This window comes from Passer domesticus, chromosome 5, assembly GCF_036417665.1.
Source record: "Passer domesticus isolate bPasDom1 chromosome 5, bPasDom1.hap1, whole genome shotgun sequence".
Lineage (NCBI taxonomy): Eukaryota > Metazoa > Chordata > Aves > Passeriformes > Passeridae > Passer > Passer domesticus.
In genome coordinates, this window is record NC_087478.1 from 73061033 (window position 1) to 73081975 (window position 20943).

Sequence of the window (20943 nt, forward strand, 5' to 3'; positions counted from 1 at the left end):
CCAACAACGATAACAATATCCAGATGAAGATCTGCAGGAAAGGCAATGATATAAAGCATTATTTGGAAAGTAAGGGTTTGAAGAATGTGAAATGAAGAAAACTTTCCCCCTTGCACAGTATGAATACCAATTCTCATGGGGATTCTGCAGGCAGGTAGTTTTAATAAAAACCATATGAATTCAAACACAGGTAAGAGACTGATTCTCTTTAATTTGATTTAGAATAAAAATTACAGATGTGACACAAACTTAAATAATTAAGGAAAAAATGTATCTGAAATACTAAACCCTAGACAAAAACTGAAAAAAAAATTGGCAGCTTCTCTGTGGTCTGTTAATGGTGGAAACAACTGGTTTTCCCTGCTCTATCTGCTTTTGAACCCAAAATATCTCCAAGTGATTATAGTTGTGTTGTCTTATGAGAAGCTGAGGGCATGCTTAAAAGTGTAGCACTGGGCACCCCAAAAATTCTGTCACTGTGGCTTTGCCTCCTCCCCCTGCAAATTTTAAGCTAATTGAGGTATGTGCAGAATCAATGGGAGCTCTGATTTCATTCCATGTTTAGCCTGATGGCATTCAAACCTTTATCTCTCAGCATGCCCAAATCAGTAGACTTTATCAGCTTTTTTGTTACAAGGACTGGAAAGACACTTACCACTTTTCTTATTGCATCAGGTCACCATGTAGCAAGAATAGGTGGTACATGGAACAGAAGGAAAAAGCAAACAAAAAAGAGTGAAAACATTACTTAGTGGAGAGAACACATGCTGAGAAGCAAGTCCTGGAGAGCTTGGAGTCTGATACAAAGACAGTGCATTTTAATTGAAATGGTTGTTTTACCAAAGATTAAGTCCAAGCACTCCCCAAACAAACAAAACCAGCCCAGTGGTAATCTGAAAATCCTGCTTTAATCTTTGTTTTATCTCAGTTTGACTAACACTTCTCTTCCTGATCTGTTCAATTTCTTCTCAGTGTTTTGGTTGTCAAAATACAGAGATGACAAATGACTTCTTTGCAAAAAAGCCGGCAGAAAATCTGTGTACGGCTGATGCATCGAGCAACATGTGGGGAATGTTAATAGCTCTGTCACCCTCTCAGTTGGGAAAACACTTCTCAGAGGTAACTCCTTTTCACAGAGATGAAACATTGGCTTAAAACCACCACTAATCCACTTCATATTTTTACTTGTTATATCTCTTGTGCACACTTTTTAGATAAAAGTTGTAAGAGCCAAACTTTAGCAGTAATGTAAGAATAAAGGGTATTTTAAACCAAGTAAAGCTGTGTGAAAATATAGGACAAAACCACACATAGCTTAATGAAGTTGTCCATGTCCATATAAAAAAATCAGTCCAGTTCTCCATATTCAATATAAACTTTGCACTAATAAAATAAGAATGTCTTCCATGACATTATTAACTGCTGTTGTTGATAGTCCCAATTTTCACTAAGCTTCCAGACATCCTGCTGGCCTTCATATAGCTATGATTTTCTAAACTGATTATTTTTCTCTAGTTCCAAAACCTGTTTCAAGTTAGCACAATAAATAAGATGATTTCCAAGTAAGTCAATATCCAGGTTTGATTAATATGCAGCAACTCTTAGATCAAAATTCCTATAAGTTAAATTCTCTGTGTCTGAGGAAGCAGACAACTGAAGAAAGAGGCTGAACACAGAAGTTTTTATTTTTTCTGAACTGTTAGTGATTTCTTGTACATTTCTTCAATCGGTGTTCTTATTTTGCTTGTGTTGGTATAGCCTACCATCCATTTGTATTTATTAACAGGCTGTTCATGTAAAATTAAAAACTTGTGGTAATGCAATACATGTGATTAACAACTTAAAAAAACTGTGATTAAGATTAAAAATAATGGATTTTTGCACTTTTCCTTGACTGCATTGCCAAACTCTCCATTTGTGATCTCTGTTGACTGAATCTTGTCATGAGAATGTAAGAATGAAAATGTGTTGAGTATTGCTGGGTAATTATTTTTAAACCAAAATCTCCCTAAATTGCTGAAGCATTACGATAAAACAGTGGGGGTTTAAGCATTACTGCCTGTAAATATTTAAATACAGAGAATTTTGTGGGAAGGATATCACTTCAGGGATTATGCAGTTAGAGACTGTGCATTTGGAATCTGGAATGTCTACTATGACAGCAAGATAAAAGCACAAGGAGTCAGAGTAAGGATAAAATGGGGTAACCAGTCCAGGAAACTGTTTTGCCCTTTAGCCTAAATCAATATCTTGGGAAAAATACTAGAACAAGGCAACATGCAGTGAAACTCCTACCCTCCACTGATTCACAATTTTGATACTTTGGTGACCGGAGGCATTTTTTGTCAGGTGGTAAGGCTGCCCTCAGACCTTCCAGCACCGGAGTTCAGTGGCAGAGAGGAGCATTTCCCACACCTAAAGTAGATGGAGTCATGAAGCACTTCAGGCAAATGGAGGTACACAAATGTTTGGGACCACATGGGATACATAGGAGTGCAGTAAGGGAGCTGTGGCGTTGTGAGGCTGTTCTCAAATCACATTAGAAAGATTAAGGAAAATGTCTGAGTTTAGTGGCTGAAAAAGGCAAATAGTGCAACCAGAGGGCCATGAGCTGTGGACATGCACATTAAAGGACAAGTTGACAATGGGAATGGTCTGCATAAATTTACCGTCATCATGCCTGATCAGTCTGATTGCCTTAATATCACCTATAAACTGTGTTCTTACTGTCCACCCCTTCTCCTGCTCATTTAGGGAAAGGCTGAACACTGAGGGTGCTGGGACAGATTGCATCAAGGTTTCACATATGGTGCCACTCCACTGTCAACTGGGCATTCCTGCTCATGTCCCTCTTCTGCTTTTTGTGCAGGTATAAAGAACTTGCCTCTCTTTCCATGGCAGTTTAGTGTTTAAAGGATTTTGGATGAGGCTCCTAATTTACAAACATTTAGAAAATACCAGATCACCCTGTTTTTCCTTGACTAGGTTAGTGTTATTTTTTTAAAAAAAGAACTCCCAATAGATTTCTGAAGCTTACCTTTTCCTGCAAGATGCCATATTTATCGTATAGTATTTATTCACCTACCCACAGATTCTCTTCTCAAGAATAGAAATGATAGAGATACAAGCCAGATACTGGCTACCTCTTAGTTCTTTTATAGTGAGGAGCTTTTGAGAGACCTCTGTAAACCAGAGTTCAGTCATGTTCCTCTGTGCATGAACACAGGCAGTTCCTGGTCATTCACTTCTATCAATTTTGTCTATAGGTTCCATAATTTCATCTGCTGACACTTCCTTTCATCGAGGCTCTTGAGCCACTTTTCATGCCAGTTCTATTTTAGGATGAATGGAGCCTGATCACCCTGCTAAGGTATGTCCTGATTTTGGTATTTTCTGAGAAAATTGAAATGTATATGCCAGGGAAGAGAAAGGAAGAATGCAAATTGCTGCAAAATCTGCATGGATGATGAATTTTCAACACATTTTTTATTAACCATAATCCTTTATTAGACCTCACAGAGGTGTAAACTATACATACAAATACATTAGAAAGGTACCCTCTTAACAGTAATGCTTCACATTTTGGACCTGATACCAAGAGGGTTGCAAACATTTCAGTACATTCTACAAACCAAAGGGTGCATTAGCCTTTATGTATACAGAGTGACAAAGCCCTTTACTGAAATCAAAGTAGATAAAAGTGAAAATCAGTCAACTACCTCTTCCAACCTTTACCTACCATAAATGCATATAAAAGCCTTTAAAAGCATGAATACACTATTATTTATGGAGCAAAGTTTACTGTTCTAGACAGCTCATAGAGAGAGGGGAAGAGAATGGTCAAGATGGCATTACATGAACTGCAAACTAGCAAAACGTCTTGATTTTTTTTATTATTTGTACATATCAAGAGCTCCATTTTTTGATTTATTGGTTGTTACTAGAAAAGCTTATAAGTGCTAGATGGGGAGAATAGCGCAACAAAGACATTGTTGAGGTATTTGGGGGATTCTGCAACACAATGATGTTACATACACAGTATGAAATATTATTTGTCATCAAGTAGTGACATTGTATTATGAGTAAGCACGAGAAAATAAAAAAGAAAGAATAAATCCAGTTAGAACTTTAATAGATATTTAAATGGTTTCTAGTAAATGAACACTTAACACTTGTCACTGTTTGGTTATAATGACTTGAAATGTTAATAGTAGGATTATTCAGTAGTGAAATCAGAAACTCATGTATCCACATTCATGCTTTGCATTATGGAAACCCCAGTTTTAGTCAGGATACAATTGAGGTCCAACACTGAAGAAAGAGAGGACAGTTACTCTATGGAAAGGCTGCCCTGAAAAGCAAGTGCTACTAATCTCTTTGTTTAGCATTCTGGGTGGCTTCACAATAATTTGGGAGAAAAGAAAGCTTATACATGATTTGATTATCAGCAGCAGGTGGTGCTGCTTCTTCTACTTTCATTTTGTTTCCTGACGTTCTTAGTCTTGATAAACATGTTTAATATTCAAACCTAAGACTCCAAGGATTAAGAAACTGTGAAACAACCATCACATTCTGACAAAAGCAATGAGAGGTGTCAGACTACAGGTGAAGCTGTTCAGAATATAATAAAGTACCAATCTGCTTTCAGTGGAGCATTTTATGACTCATGTCTGATGAGACTTAGTTTAATCGGGCAACTATTATCATTATACACTTTTGAGAATTATTTTTTTTCAACTTGTTCAGGATTTCTATAGAATTCTGTTGGACTAATTCCTTAGAAATGGTAATAAATAAAAGGATAGGAGTTATACATTGTATCATGCACTCACTTGCATATGTTGTATTATATTCAAACTTGTCTCTAAGGGGAAATAATGGAGAGAACCATGATTCTTATTCAGTATTTATATCAATTGCATTTGAAATTCTAGTGTAAAAAAAAAAGGGATATAATTCATAGCTGTGCGCAAAGTAAGGATGTTTTACCTCTTAACTGATAACACTTTAGTCTGTTGGTTTCGGATCCTTTGTCTTCGATCATTGTTGAAATTAGAATTTTTTCACACCATAAGTCAGGTTAATGCCAGTAAACCAGAAAGAGTGGAAAGTTAATTTGAGTTTTAAATTTACAAAGTTAAATATTTCACTACAAAATAAGAGTTTCATTTAATCAGTTGTTTATATAGTTATCTGGATAAACCTTTTTCTTTAACATGAGTATGTGAAGCATTCCAATTGGTCAGGTTAGAGTCCTTTTTGTTCTGCAGGTATTTTATTGCTGCTTCAGAGGAATGAAATTATACTAATGAATGGAAAATACAATAAAATGCAGCACCTTTGATTTAGTTAAAAAATGGTGTGAAAAATTATCTCTCAACTGTATTTGTCCTTGTTTCTTAAGAACTTCAATAATGTGTGAATATGTAGATATTTTAGGTGGGTGTATGTTTAATACTTGTACCAAAGGATGTTTAGCAGCAGAAGTATCACATTGGTGCTTTTTATGACTTGTGTGCCAAGATGGCAAAATAAAAAGTTACTGAACAACACAGAGAAATCAAAAATTAGTATAAATAATTTTGGGTATAGGAATTTGCTAAGCCTTTTCCACTTCTGATATAGTTAAGAGTGCTGTAGAGGGGGATGAATTATTCTACAAAAAACATATAAATGACAAATTAATAGTTGAGGTGATGACAGAAATTATCATTCTGCTCTGTTTATATTACCTATTATTCTTACTTTGAAGAATGCTTACACTTTAAAAAATGACACTTAATAGAAGTTTTATGGAGAAAAATGAAATAGAAGATAAAATTTTAATACAGGTTTTTATAATATGGCCCTCAAAGTTAGTATTTTATATCTGATAAATATATTTGCCGGATGACAATGAAGAGGTGTCTTATGGTTTAAATATCTGGTCATTTCTTTAGGTATGAAAAACAACGACCAGACCTAAATTGTGACATCCATATTACACAATGTTCTTCTAAAATTAGATTCCAGTTGGATTACTGAGCATAATCCATAAGATCTGAAGAGAAAAAAGCAAGCATTTCAAACTTTACTTGACAGGAAAAAGAAAAGCATAATATACACATGCACATAGACATGCACACACTGTAGCACTGTCTATACCCATATATGTGTACATGTGTCTGTAGATGTGTATATACACAGCCATGCCCTTTATGCAGCCTAGGGTAAGATTTCCTAATGTAACCATCAGGGAGGTCCTTCCTATTTTGGCCCCTGCCAGAATGGCATCTCTATACTGTATGATGTGAAATTAAATTTCTGACATTCCCATAACACGCTTTGACTTTTTTTTTTTTTTTTTTACAAAATGAAGATTTTTATATATCAGATACTGTGTGTTTGGGCGTTTATAGTCCAGGAGAATATTCCAATGCTGTCAGAAGCAACATGTTTAGTGTAGGATTAGAATGGGTAACAACTCTGTGTTGAAATCTTTCCTACTTTCAAGACAAATTTAATCTAGTTGCTTTACTGAATGTCACTTCCACACATTAATTGGATAATTAGTAATCTCATTAAGAAAAATTCTTTATTTTATGCGGATTGTACCCATGAGAAAAAAATATCACTCATCTCCTCCTCCTTATCCCTTGCCCCCAGAATCAAAACAAAGTGAATAAAAGCAAAACAACCCTCCCAAACAAACAGACAAACAATAAAATTATGTTGCAACAGTCTTTTAACTAAGTTTGCTGGGTGGAGCAGGACGGAGGAAAAATGTTGGTTTTCAGTAGAAGTTGGGTGTTTGGAAGACTAATTTCCACTGACCAGTATCCTAAAAAGAGGGACCAGTATAAGTAGACCATCCCAAATAAATTATTACTATTCCTTTTCAGACTAAAAATAAAGCATTTAAAATATATTGATTATACCTTCATCAGAACAACATAAGTATTCTATTTGGCTTATAGGTTCCAAGAATCTCTTTTTGGGCTTAACTTAGCATAATTTCAAAACAAAAAAAAAAAGAAATGTGAAATTTTGCACATAAGGATGCTCATAGTGACCACATAAAGTAATAAAAGAAAAATAATTCACAGACACTTAGCCATATATTTCAACTTTTTCTCACAATTTGGAACGGGTGAAAATTTAAAAAACCAACAATTTCCTGTTTGGAATATTTTTTTCATTCCTCGTTCAATTCAGATGTGCTTGCATCTTTTGTGGGTTTTAAAACATTAAGTTTTCGATTATATACCATGAGTAAGAAAGTAATCAGGTAAAACTAAAAATGTGTGCTCAGTAAAAATCTCAGTCACGTCATGCCACTGACCAAGCCAAACTCTATACTGATTTCAGACTAGAGTGTGGCTTAAAAATCTCTGGTATGATATAGGACTTGCATGATCTGAAAGGCTTTCAGTCATATCAAGGCTTTCAGTTCCCTGACTACTAACACTTTTCTTCATCTGAATTTCTGCCTTGGAATAAGGATTCAGGATTTCATTTAAAATTTATGACTTTTTGTGGCATTTTGACTCTTATTCCTGCCCCACCTGTATCTATGTAAGATTTCTTTGCTGTTTTTTGAGTGACAAAAAGTTGAAAAGTTATGGCTAGTTTTATTTCTATCTTAATAACCATACTTATGTAATTGTCATTTTCATACATTAAAAAAATATTTATGCTTTCTTTTATATTTTAGTCAAGTACTTTCTTAAACAAAACAATAGCACCACTTTGGCATTGTTGGCCAAATCAGTAACAGGTAAAGCAAATATGCAAATACGCTTTTCTGATCTTGTCATATCATGCACTTTCTTGTTGAATGGAGAGCCAAGAAGACAAAGTGCTTGGCCTGAGGTCTTCATTTGTCAGATTTAATCATTGGTACTGAGAGAACAAGGAGCTCTGGGGCAACTGAGCATGGCTTCTTGTTGTGTATGGAATTCACTTCTGTAAAGAAAGCTGGCCACTAATTCACCCTTCAATCTTACGAAAGGGATGAGCAGGGTAGCTGCCTTGGGAAAAAAAGGGGCTATTTTCATGTATCTACCAGGACTGGATGCAACATCTCAGGCTTTGATTTTCTTGTCTCTCTTGGCTGAATGGTGCAAATAAGCTCATACAAGTCCTTCATGCAAATGTTGGTTTATAACTTCATTTTCAGCAGAATAAAGAATTTATTGATTTTCCATTTAAACTCCTAATGACTAATTATGTTTACTATGGAGATGACACTTAAATTTTGCTACCTTGATGAAGGAGGGATACTAACTGAAGTGGCTTTAGATGTGCAGTGCTTTTTGGACTGACTGAAAGTAATGAGGCTTAAGTCACTTTTTAAATTATGCATTCCAGTGATATTCTGTGTAATAGTTGGAATTTTAGGTCTATTCTAGAAAGCAGAGATCTTTGATCTCTGTCATGTGACGTACACAATAGGGAAGGGTGAGAAATGTGCTTTTGTTTACCATTTCAGTGATTTATGAGAATCAATGGCATCTGGTGGGAGCCCTGTTCTTAAATATCTGGAGTGCTTTTAAAAATCCAGCTGAGCATTTCAATTTCTCTAATTAGAAGTTTTTCAAGACAGACTGCTTTGTACTTTTGGGAGGGAGATGCTTTGGCTCATGCTTCAACTTCTTTAAGTAGCGGATTTATTGTGATTATTAAGCTAAAGCAGCCCTTTATCTTTCGTACTTTATTAAGCTAAAGCAGCCCTTTATCTTTCGTACTAACTGGTTTACCATGTGCTCCCTGCCAAATGCCTGGAGATTTCTTATCCAAAGTGCATTCCCCACCCATGCATTTCTCACCTCTATGGGGCTGGAGCTACTTCCCATTTTGTAATATCATTTATTCTCTAGTAAAGCAAAGTGCTGACTTTGAAGTTTGCAGCTATTCTGTATTTATTTTAGTTGCTTTCAAGAATTGTTACAATTTGTTTAGACAGTTGTCAAATTGTGATAAATATTTCTGTCTCTGAGTGACACTTTCTAATTATGGTTTTTCAACAGGAGAACTATGGTGTGTGAATCCCAAGATAAGACCAAAAATTTGAATTAATTTGCAGGAATTAATGCAAAATGATGTATAGTTATTCAGTTAAAAGCACATCAGTAAAAAAGTTGTCTACAAAGAAACTTGCTGTCACAGATGTCTCAAATTGCTTGATACACTCACACCTTTCTTCCCTCTTCCCCTTAGAACTTCAGAAGAGACAGGGGACAGAAAGGGTCTTGGGGCTTGAAATGGAAATCTGTATTATGTCTGTGACATCAAAATAACGGCTTGTTCTTAGATTGCGTTGCAGAATTCTTACAGCCACTAAAGTAAAATTCCTTCCCTCTCCATCCCCCCTGCCAAAAAAGGCCTGTAGGAGCTGTGACAGGTATCAGAATTGCTAACTCTGTTTATTAGATTGGTGGTAAAAAATTTAGATTAGTTTCTCCATCTGTTTCTCTTTACTTTCTTCCTTTTTCAACATAACTATCTCAGTCAATGAGAGCTGTGACATATTCTTTTTATTAATTTACTGTTCTACTTTTACATTGCTATGGCAGCTTATTGTGCATATAGACATCCATCTCACAGAAAGCAGAGGGTTTAAAGAGTTGTATAGGAATACATTGCACTTCTTAAAAATACAAACCACAAATTTTCTATGGGAATAGAAAAGGAGCTACAATAATTTGTTAGACTTTTATGACCTTTCCTGCTTTTTTCACAAGGGACTGTTGAGGAGCTTGATATGCAGTCTGGAGAGAACTTTCTCTTGTGTTTAAGTCAATAGTTATTCACTATTTTTTTTTTTTTGCTTTTAGAGCCCTTCCTTCTCCAGAAGGGATACTGCAGTAGAAAGTAAGGCAGATTTGAGCAGCCTTCAAAAGGAGATTCTTTCTTTATAGATCTAGTCTGCCACCTCCCTAACTGCTCCCTTCATACACTGTTTTCCAGGCTCCCTTTGGAACTGTCCAAGAAATGCTTCATCCCTTGCCTGAGCCTACCACATGAAGCATGGTGAGGGGAAAAATTTGAATGGGACTGCACTGGAGTTCTTGGACAGGGTGGAACAGTGCCTTCCTCTTCCTTCCCTTCTCTCACAGACAGGTTTGATGATTACCTTGGGACACTGTTGGCTGCTTATCCCCCTTCACTGCTTGGCCAATCTACACTGGGCTGATTTACAAAAATGCAGCAGAGGTGTTATTCAAGGAAGAACCACTGCAGGGCCTATCAAGGTTACATGGCAGGGATTATCTGGGCATCTCTGACTCCCACAAGAGTGGGTGAATGGCACATTTAAGTGAGGGTGTAAGGATGTTATGGTTATTCTCTCCTCGAGGAGTCATTCTACACTAGTAATTTGGTGATTAGACTAGCTTTTCTGATTTAGAGAGATGCAGCCCAGCTCACAGTCAGGTAAGCCATGTCTGGCTGTGGGAAGAATTAAAATGGAGGGGAGCTTGAGTACCCCTTTATGATTGAACAGAATGCTGATATTTCAGGAACATTTAGGCACTGGTGGACTACTCTTTGAAGTCACTTGCTTTCCAAATTGTTTTTCAAATTGTCTCTCTGGGCCTACACATGAGTTTGCGTTCCACACAATCGGATGTCAAAACACCACCCTCCAAGCATCTAAAAGGAAACAAGTATTTTCTCTTGAAAATGGTAAAGTTATTTTCATGTTAAAATCTGAAGTAATTTTAGTTGATTTAAGCTGAATATTTTTGAAATTTGTTATTTAATCTTTGGCTTGGTCTTTCCATATTTGCTTTTACCTATTACCGTTTTGGCCAGACCCTTTCATGTAACAAACTATAAAATAGCACCGTTGTACTATAAAACAGAGATTTTTTACATACTGTTTGATATATGTGTATTGTTGATATGCTAAATTTTACATACTGCATTATATGGAGGAAGAAAGAAGTTACCTATACTGTTACAAAATAATTACCTGGAGGAATCATTACTGGTTCGAGAGCCTATGTATGCTTTAACTGCTTTTAAAAATCTTTTGTCTCACAAATTGCAAAAAAAATTGCATGTTTGCAAGAGAAGGAAGAATAAAACTGTCTTAAAACAAATGCATGTATAACCCATATTTTGTCGAAATGCCACAGATGGAATTAATGGATGTTTAAAATTGTATATGTTACCTTACTGCTGCTGTTACTGGGAATGTCAAACTGTGCAAATATGAAGGGGTAGACAAACAATGTTTTCAGACACTGTAAAACAAACAGCCTGTTGCTTGTAAAGAAGTGCAAATAAAAAAACCCACCACTTAGACAAGGCTGATGAATGACTCCAGCAGCCAGTGTTCATAGGTTAATTTAGTGCAATTGGATCCATCAAAGGCCCAAAAAATTTGTAGGCTTTTGAGGGGCACAGGACTTTAAGAGTTTTTGTGCAGGACATTTAAAACAGGTTAACAAACAGCAATATATCAACCACAGAATTTTTTAGCTCTGGTCTGGTTAAAATGTTCTGTTCTCTAAAGACTTAATATTGGAATGTTTAGTTGCATTGTTCACTGGGAGAATGCCCATTGGTTGAAATTGCATCAAGCTTTTTAAAACAAAGGTTTTTTTAAGTCTTCCAATGTTTAACAAATAATTTATTTACAGCAAAGTATCCTGCAGATGGCACATTCATTCTTCATTCTTGTGGATGGCATGTTCTTACATTCTGTAGTTTCTGTTTCCTGTGTTTCCTCTACTTGTGTTCTTCAAATGCACTTCCTGAAAGTTTAGAAAGAAAAATTTGTTACAGGTAGGTTTAAATACATTGTATGGTCACAAAACTTGTAATAGCGAGAAAACAGTTGTCCAGACTGGAACTTCTAGATAATTGTGTTTTAATCAATAATTCAGTTATCTACAGAGAACTTAACTATGCAGAACTTCTGTACCTGAAATTCCCTGCTCTCCTAGACATAAACATTTTGACTGTTGTCATTCTTGATCTTGGCAGAAGAGACATCTGCTGCTGGAGCCTGGATGGGCTTAGGGATACAGCAGGTACCAAAGATTTCCTTTCTTTCCCAAAGATATTTGCAAAAGGAGGATGTAGAGGGGCCAGGGAACTTTCGAGTTGTAACTGCAGGATTTATGTAATCTCTTGGGCTTTGGTACTAGGTATTTTCAAAATTGCTCTGCTAACTACATATTGCACAGATGGCACAATAGATTCCTTGGATAAGACCTTGAGGAGAAAAAAAATTGTGGGCTTGCTGTAGGAGCTGCAGCCATATAATTTCCATTCTCAAAACAGACAAGGTGATGTGCCAGGCAAATCAAGGGAGCTTTGGAGTGAATAATGCCCTCAGTTCCCTGTCATTCCACACACAGACCAGCATCAGCAGCAGTGATGGGGGTGGTGTAAGCATTTCAATTTGATTTCCTTGTTTGCCACTCTAGTAAATATCAGCCAGGCCCAAGACTGCATATTCTGTATCAGACCAAAGCCAGAATTTTTAAGTGACTCTCCATATTTTTAATACTCATCAGAAGTCAAATACTTAGTTCAGTGAAATTATGGGTTTTTTCTAAGAAATGAAAAAACCAATGTCTGTAAAAGGTGAAGCCATGTGTATGCAGCTCTACCACTGCATTAGCTATTATTTAAGCCCAAAAATGAGTCTCTACAATTTAAAGTAATAACATTTTCTTGCTTTTCTAATGGACAGAAATAAAATGGAAGCTAATTCAGTGCATTGGTTTTGTGGGGGTTTTTAGTGATTTCCCATAAAAAATACTCTTCTACATATAACCTTTCCATTTCTCTTCAGTATCTATTAAAAATAAAATCAGAAATTAAATTTAAATTAAAACAAATCAGAAACTTTCAAAGGATCACAAAACTTGAACTCATAGAGAGCTTATTAATTTTCACTGGATTTGTATTGGCTTCTGATGGATGTGAGAGGAATTCTTATTTTAAGTATGTAAAACAAAAATTAGGCAGTACTAGTAACTGTTAACTTAATTATAGCACCACCAAGTATAAAACATTGAGCCAAACTAGGATTTATCAACACTGACAAGCCAAAGTTGTTAACAGCAAAATAGTCATAATGAAGAGATGTTTTTTGTAAGGAATATGCCATTATAGACTAGATTAATCATCTAGTCACTATTTCTGTGAACAGTTCAGAAGGATACTGGCTTGTCCTTATCCAGCTTTGCTAATATTGCTGTAGAATAGCATCAATCAAATACAGAATCAGAAATGTCAACAGAATTCTTCTTATCCTTAAATTAGAATATATTTTGCTTTTCATTGCCTGTTTCTCTTCCAGCTTTTCCAAAATGACCTTTGCTGCCTTCAATTTTTCCTAAGTTATACATTAGTTTTCACCCTGAAGAGCTCATTTTGGGTGAAGTCTTAAATTTTCACTGATTAAAATCATCATTGCAGCATTTCACAGGAGTCTGCCAACACTAAGGATCCTGCCTTATTCTACAAGTGCTTATATTGGTTACAATGAGCTAAGAAAACAGGAATTTCTTTACTCATATGCCCAGTTTTTTTTTTTCTACACAGCAACAAAACAAAATATTCTCCTCAGTGCTGACCCTAGGTGCTCCTCCTTGAAGAGAGTTTACCAGCATACAGGAAAAGCTCTATGCTTCATTTTATTTGCCAAAAGTCATATATTCTTAAAGATTACAAACTCCTGATCCATAAAGTAGACAGTGAGAGACTTAAAATGAAACAACAGCCATTTTGCATTGCAGTGACTTTCAAAGTCTATTTATATTGAAAATTAACTGTATATTTCTGAAATGAAAATATAAATTCTCTGTGCTGCTGTTGTTGTCTGACTTTGAAATGGCTTTATCATTCAAATAAAGCAGGTACTAAGATGCAGGTGTGTTTCACTTACAGATTTTAATAATGACATATAGGTGGAAAAAGAGTTGTCATGATGCAACTAGCTTTGAAATTTAAGGAAGACGGCAGGTTGCTTTTAGAACACTTCTTTCTCCAGAATCAGCATTTTGATACATTACTACCAATAAGTGGTACATGCATGCCAGAAAATGCTTTTACCCACATAACACATTTTTTCAAGCATGAAATAGTAAGACCACTGGGGGGGAAAAAAACCACAGACCCCACAACCAGGTGTGAATGCCTGAATTAGGTTCTCAGACCTGCGCTTGTACTGGTGTAGGAAAGTTTGGTTTGGTTCTCAAGTCTTTGAGAAGAAGGCAATCAGAAATAAAACTGCTCTGAGCTGCTATTCAGGCTCAGAGAAAGGCAATCATAATTTTAAGATGAGAGATGCAATATTTATAAATGTGATCAATTTATAAGTTAGCTAAAGAACAGGAAAGCAGATTTCCATCACCTTCAGCATGGATCTTTGGAGATAAGGCAGTGTTAGCAGTCGGATTACAACTGCCTCAGTAATGGTCATTTGACTGAGCTGGAAGGATGCTGGGAAGCAAGCAGCAGCATTCTTATCCCATTAGGGCAGACATTCAAACCTCATATTGGCATTGAAAGTTCTCCTGCTCTATTGGTAATAAATGGAAAGTCTAATGTTTGTAGTAACAGGCATGATACCTTAGCTATGAATTCTCTGGGGTCTCTGAAAGCTTTCTAGTTCTGTGGGCAGTGTGATCACAGACATAAAAACAGGGCTGCAAAGCAATTCTCTGAAAAAGCCAAGCCCTTCTATCTGTTACACCTAAAAGTTCACTCATTGGCTTGGTAATGTGGCGTGGTTTCAACAGAAATTAAGATTGGTGCCGTGGTGCATATTTTGGTCCGTGAATGTATCTGGGTTGATACTGAGCCAATTACAAAAGAATCTGCCAGTCTTAGAAAAATTAATGAGAAATAATGCAATACTTCTTCTGTTTTCTTAATGGCATTTTCTGAAACTAAAAATACCAATATCTTTTCCCTTTCTCTCTTAGTCCCACTCAGTATTTATTTAAATTTTGAAGATTAGATAAAATATGAAATGTGTTTTTGAGAAAGTCCACCTCCTATTCATACTTTGTTGGTATATATATTTATGTGTATTTTTCTTATATAAGGTCTAAAGAAGAAAAAGGACTATAAATCTGAGGAAGAGCAAAATTATGTCTAGATATGCACCTTTTTTGCCATTTTGCTCAGGTTGTGAGGGGATGGCATGACACTATGTTCATGAACAAGTTCAAGTTGTGCCAGGGCTGGTATAGATGGCATGGCAGGAAAACTTTTTTACACAGAAAACATTGTCAAGCCCTGTAAAGGGCTGCCTAAGGAAGTTGTGGAGTTATTATCTCTGCAGTTATTTAAAATATATGTAGATGTGGCACTTACAGACAGGATTTATTGGTGGACTTGGCAGTGCTGAGTTAATGGCTGGACTCAATGTTCTTAGAATTCTTTTCCTACCAAAATGATTTTGTGGTTCTTTTTTACTAGATTTTAAAATCAGCCTTACCTGCCTTTACATTCAGTAGTAATTTTCAAGGTACCTCATAATCTTGAACTTGGAAGAACTTTGTGACAGTTTCTGTGACACTGCTTCATTTGAAAAGGTCACAATCTTCCCTCATGTCTACAGTTTTGGAAATTGCTCAGTTGTTTCCTTTGGTAGGGCAGTTGTTTTTCAAAGAGCTACTCAATAGTTTTCCAAATTGCTGTTAAAATTTAATTCACTTAAGGATAATTGACTTTAAGCATTTTTCAGAAGAGAAAGAAACAAAGAAAAGAAAAGCTAGATGGTACCATGACACCAAAGACAGGACTTAAACTCCCCTTTTTGCTCTTGTTTTGCCCTTTAAAGCTCTAAATATAGTGTAGAACTAGGAGGAATCATTACTTTGTTTTCCAGCAGAAATACTGAAACTGTAAATAAGAAAAGATCCCTACTCCACTGATCTAAGATCATCTACCAAATTGTGCCTAGCAGGAACCATCTGCACAAGGGACTGGGGAAATAGACCACTTACTTAAGCACTAGAAACACTAAAACAAAACTCCAAATCCTGGACTTGTCATTTAAAAAGATTGAGGAGATCCTGAACAAAGACTGTCCAATGTATGAAATGAATAAGAAATCTGAGAGGAACTGTACAACCTCTTATATAATGCACCTAGTCCTACCTTACATCTTGCATCTAAATATGAAAATTTGAAAAGATTGTATAAATATGATAATAGCTATATATATTCACTTTCTATGAAAAAGATATAGATTTCATATATAGCATATCATATTGAGAGAAACATTGTTTAACAGAAAAATAATTTGACTTAAGCATATCTATTATTTTAGTTAAAATCAGTACCATATCAACACTATGAACTAGCTAAATACATTCATCCTGGGAGAGTGTGTCCAAAAAAACTTCAAACACAATTGCCTTACTTAATGGCAGCATGTACAACTGACTGCAAAAAGAAAAGAGAAAGAAAAAAAATTAAATGAGGACATGTACTGGTTTTTCCTATTGAGTTCCACTTCTCTTCCCTCCAGTGTACTTTCCTTTTATCTATCAGAAATCTGAATAATAGTTTCTCCTACCTGTTCTGTATTTTCATTTCCTCAAACTAATTTACTTCATCCACAGATAAAAATGAAAATTTGTTTGTATTGCCCATCAGATTTGTTACTGATTATTGCCAAGTTCCTACTGAGAAGAATTTATGATTTCTTATATTCTATTCAACATGCTCCTTTACATGTACAGTTTCCTTAAGTGTGTTTTCTTTAATATTAATTTATCTCTAATTTAATTTTCTCTTATGTGTTTTAACATTCCATCCTTTATTTGGGATGCATGTTGCTTCATTCAGTTTTGCAATATTTTACATCTTCTTGACCTCTTTGATCTAATTCCCTCACCCTTTTTTTTCCTCTTGTGCTCCTCATTGTCATTTTATTGCTCTTTTCACCACTTCATTTTTTTCCCTTTTTAATTTCTGGGATGATTTCTCCAGCAGCTATGCTCTCTCAATTACTCAATTACATACTCCCTTTTACATTTTTTTCCTTCTTCCAGTACCCCTCCTGGGTTCTACCTCCCCTGATGCTGCAGAAAGATACAAGGTCTTTCCTCTTTCTAAAAGACAATGCTCTCCTGCCTGTTTTAAACTGGGAAGAGGACAGCTGCCTAAAGATGACATCATTCCTTAGCTCTCCAAGGAAAGTGGTGTGGAGATTCATCAAAGAGCTGGCAGGTATCTTGTCTCCTTTACTCCAATGTTTTATCCATCGCTGTAGCAACAAGCATGGGAAAGAGCACACTGATTCCTGGCCAAGCCTGTTTTCTTCTCTCCAGCTTTCCTTAAGTTTATGTGTGCCCCGACAGGAATAAACCTAAACCAGGGGTTTCTTGTCTGCAGTTGATCTCCACCTGAAGAAGTCTTCACTTGTTGCCCTGTGTGCCCTTTGAGGTCTCAAGGTGATATTTCCCAGGAAGGATCACTGGTTTTTGGAAAACTCTTGAGGAAGGAAGGGGAAAGGATTCTATTCTATGAATTGACTTATGGAAAAGAATGGATGCTGGAATGACTACAATAGTTCTTTTCATAAAGTTGATATTAAGGATTTTAATATACAGCACTGGTTTCCTGACTTCCTATGAAATCTTATGTTCCAGGTCTTGTAAGCAAAAATTTTCAGATAACTGCAGGAGTGGTGCCAACATGTGTGTAGGACAGACAGGGTCAACAGTAATAAAATAAATCATGGGGGGCTTACAGCAGAAGACAGATAATATGTAAAACAGATGTTCCAACCTCAGCCAGGAGAGACAATTGAACATGAGCTTAATGTAGCCTAGTCTAAGATAGGTTTTCTGAACTATAGTCTCTGTTGATACATAGAGTATACATACAGTACACATATGTGCAGTATTTCTGGTATCAGTGGAACAAAAATCTGGATACTCAGAACTCCACAGCTCTATAAATAATATCAATCAATGTTGGAAGTGGCTTGGAGAATATCTATATATTGAACTTTAAATAGTTAAAATGAAGTATACAATGATTGCAGTGACAATCTATTTAATTTAGTTCTGATATATTTAAAAAAATAATGAAGAAGAAAAAAATTTGTTCGTTTAAATGTAAAATGAATAGCAGAATGTCTGATTTCCTTCTTGAGCACCCACTCTACCTCTACCTAACAGGGGAGCATGCCTGAAGAGATTCTGGATAGATGAGTTGTTAAATGTTCAGTGTTTCGTTTCTCTTTTGAAAGAAGTCTTAGGTGGTATTTATGATTGGATGATGTAGGTACTTGTCACTTACTACCTTATGGCAGTATGAGACCTCACAACTTCTGCTTCAGCAATTCCGTGTTTTATTCAGTAAAGAGATGAGATGGAACACACCACTTCCCACTCTTAAGTAAAGAGATGAGATGGAACACCACTTCCCACTTATTTCCCACCTTGGCAACTATTTTCCTAAGTTTCACTAAATCTAGTAGGCAGAACACACCAATTGTTTTCTATGTTACCAGCCTTGATAGAATGTTCCTTCCCTAAAACACGTAGTGGGTTTTTTGGTTGGTTCTTTTTTTGTTGCTCTGGTTGGGTTGTTGGTTGGTCCTTGGGAGTTTTTGCCAGCCTGACCTACCTTTTGTGCTTTGGGCATGTCGGTGTGGCGCTGGGCGCGTACGGACCGCGCGGATTTGGGCGGTTTTATTGGAGCACAATACATCTCCAGCCTCCTCAGGTCACAGCTCTGGAAGCAGCATTCATCCACTATTCCCTTGTGGTGCAAGCGTCTACTGCTGGATCCATACCCCGTGGGCTTGCCTGTTCAAAACACAAAGGGGAAGTTTTTAGGTTAGAAAGGAAATGCAAAGGTCTCAGGAGCAGTCATATTATTGAGGTGTATAATGTTAACTGAATCACCAATGGCCATTGTAGAGGCTGCCTGTGTGTATCTATTCTAAGACCCTGTTCTCAGACACCCCTTTGGATATTCCTTTCCAGATATTCCTGGAAATGGACAGTTTTGATCTCCATGTGTGGTTGCTATTTAAACATTTGAGCAAATCTATGCCTTCTTAGAAAAGTATTATTAAAATATTTTATTGAGCTGCATTAGCTTCAAAATTAGAGAGGGAAGACGCTGAAATCTGACATTTGGACAGGAAAATTACCTTTTAGCTTTTGCATGAAAACATTGTTGAGCTAGCTGAGGTAGCTGGTGTGTAAATACCATAGATCACGACTGTGTTGTAGGCAAGTATTTCCTAGTAAAAAAGGCTGCACTGAGGTACTGTGTGCAGTCAGAGTGTGTTCCAAAGGGAAATACTGTGTGCCACTGCACAGGCTGCAAGGTCTGCCAGCTCAAAAGTGGGAAGCTGGAATCAAAGTTACAAAGTAACCGATCAAATAGGAGGGTTGATGGAACAGATAAAAGTGGAAGATTTTTATATTCCATAGATTTGAACAAGATAAGAAATGGGACTGATATCACATGGCTTTCCTGTGGTTGCATTTGTGCCAGCCATCTATGGAAAACACTTAATTGGCAAATATTTTGCATTTTTCACTCAGCTCCAGTAAAGGCCAATATTTTCATTCATAAAACTCTTACACGCTTATATTTTTTGTCTTTTTTTTTCCTCCTGTGGTTTATGATTTCCTTAGTAACTGCTGAATTCTCTGTTGTCCTACACAGAGATTAAAGATCCATTATTTCCTGGGATTGTTTGTACACAACCAAGTTGGATATGCAGTTGCCCTGTTATGACTAACTAGAAATGAAGGAACTGTAAATTCACAAAAAGTAAGTAGTTTCTTACTACATCTATTTTAAAATTCTGATAGAATTTGATTTTAGACAGTAAAATTCTGAAAAGATTAAGTGTTTTGTTTTGACATTTTCAGCATTAAATGTTTCCACTTACAGAATGATCCACATTGGTTAAGAAATGAAAAATATGGAAAAAAAAGGCAAGCATGCCAAGAGCCAAAACATGAAGTAACTCAATTCAGTCAGCTCTACCAATTTCTTTTCTTGCCTTTTTTTTTTCTCTTCTCCTTCTCAGTTATATCACTGAGACCAAAAATCTGTTATTCACAGAGTTTGGCAGGAGTTTACATTTCAAGAATTACTCAAGTTAAATAAAAGTTAAGGATAACAAAAAAGATGAATATTCAGTTTCTCTTTGGGAACTTATTGCCCCCAATGCTTAAACAGCAAAGTCTAGGTTGATATCCCCTTGTTTGTCCTGCAGCTGTCAGTTTGAAAAGACAACACAACATTTTACTGTTCCCTGTGATTTAAACATGTATCCACTGATGAAGAACCTTTGAGGCCTTGGAATATTAGAAAATTAAAAGACCTCTAGTGGTACAGTGTGTTTCACATTTTAACTAGTGTGGGAGCTCAGTACATCACTCCGGTTGTCCAGAGCTACCGAGACAACCCTTGGGGGGCTCGGAGGCCCTGGAATGTTGCCAAAAGTACCTGGTGGCTTGACTTTGATCCTTTTAAAGAAATGACACCTGAAGGTGAGGAGATGAGAAAATTTCATGTCTGAATGGTGGGGGGATGTTATTCACTTGTTAGAACTTAAGTTAGAATGCACTGTACAGGGAGGTTTTATGTATTGTACAGGGGGGTCTAGAATTCTGTACATGGATCAGGAGTCCCAAGATGGAGGAATTTGGGCGTGCCCCGTCCTTCTTCTTTCTTCTCCTTGGCATCCATGTTCAGGATGATGTTGGCATGTGTGGATTGGTTCATAGAGAGAGTACACTTGCCAACAAGGGCAGAAAGTATTGGGAAGTAAAGGTAAATATCGAATACGTAATTTTCATTATAAAAGAGACAACTGCCTTGTGGGCGGGAGAGAGTGCCTTTGGCTGTCTTGCTGATCTGACCTCGGCTGGACAGACAGAAAATCTTTGTAGATAAGAAATAATAAACTCAACTGAAGACCTAAAAGCAAGAGTCCAGACTCCT

At 36.4% G+C, this 20943-nt stretch overlaps 1 protein-coding gene and 1 long non-coding RNA gene across 5 annotated transcripts in view; one reads left to right on the forward strand and one right to left on the reverse strand.

Annotated features, from left to right (window-relative positions):
* Positions 1 to 355: 355 nt before the first annotated feature.
* Positions 356 to 19761, forward strand: LOC135300966 (uncharacterized). 2 transcript variants are annotated; one of them, XR_010362711.1, is made up of 6 exons: positions 356 to 1119; positions 2350 to 2456; positions 2755 to 2869; positions 3267 to 3370; positions 17013 to 17190; positions 19654 to 19761. It is a non-coding gene; the product is annotated as an uncharacterized LOC135300966 (long non-coding RNA). The 2 variants fall into 2 exon arrangements; XR_010362712.1 differs by lacking the exon at positions 2755 to 2869.
* IGF1 (insulin like growth factor 1) overlaps positions 6293 to 20943 on the reverse strand; it is a 52518-nt gene continuing 37867 nt past the window's right edge. For all 3 annotated transcript variants that reach the window (XM_064421054.1, XM_064421053.1, XM_064421055.1), the window contains 2 exons: positions 18598 to 18779; positions 6293 to 11741 (listed from right to left, as the gene is read on the reverse strand). In XM_064421054.1, coding sequence (XP_064277124.1) covers positions 11682 to 11741; positions 18598 to 18779 — 242 coding nt within the window. In that variant the 3' untranslated portion in view covers positions 6293 to 11681. The remainder of the gene's footprint in view (positions 11742 to 18597; positions 18780 to 20943) is intronic.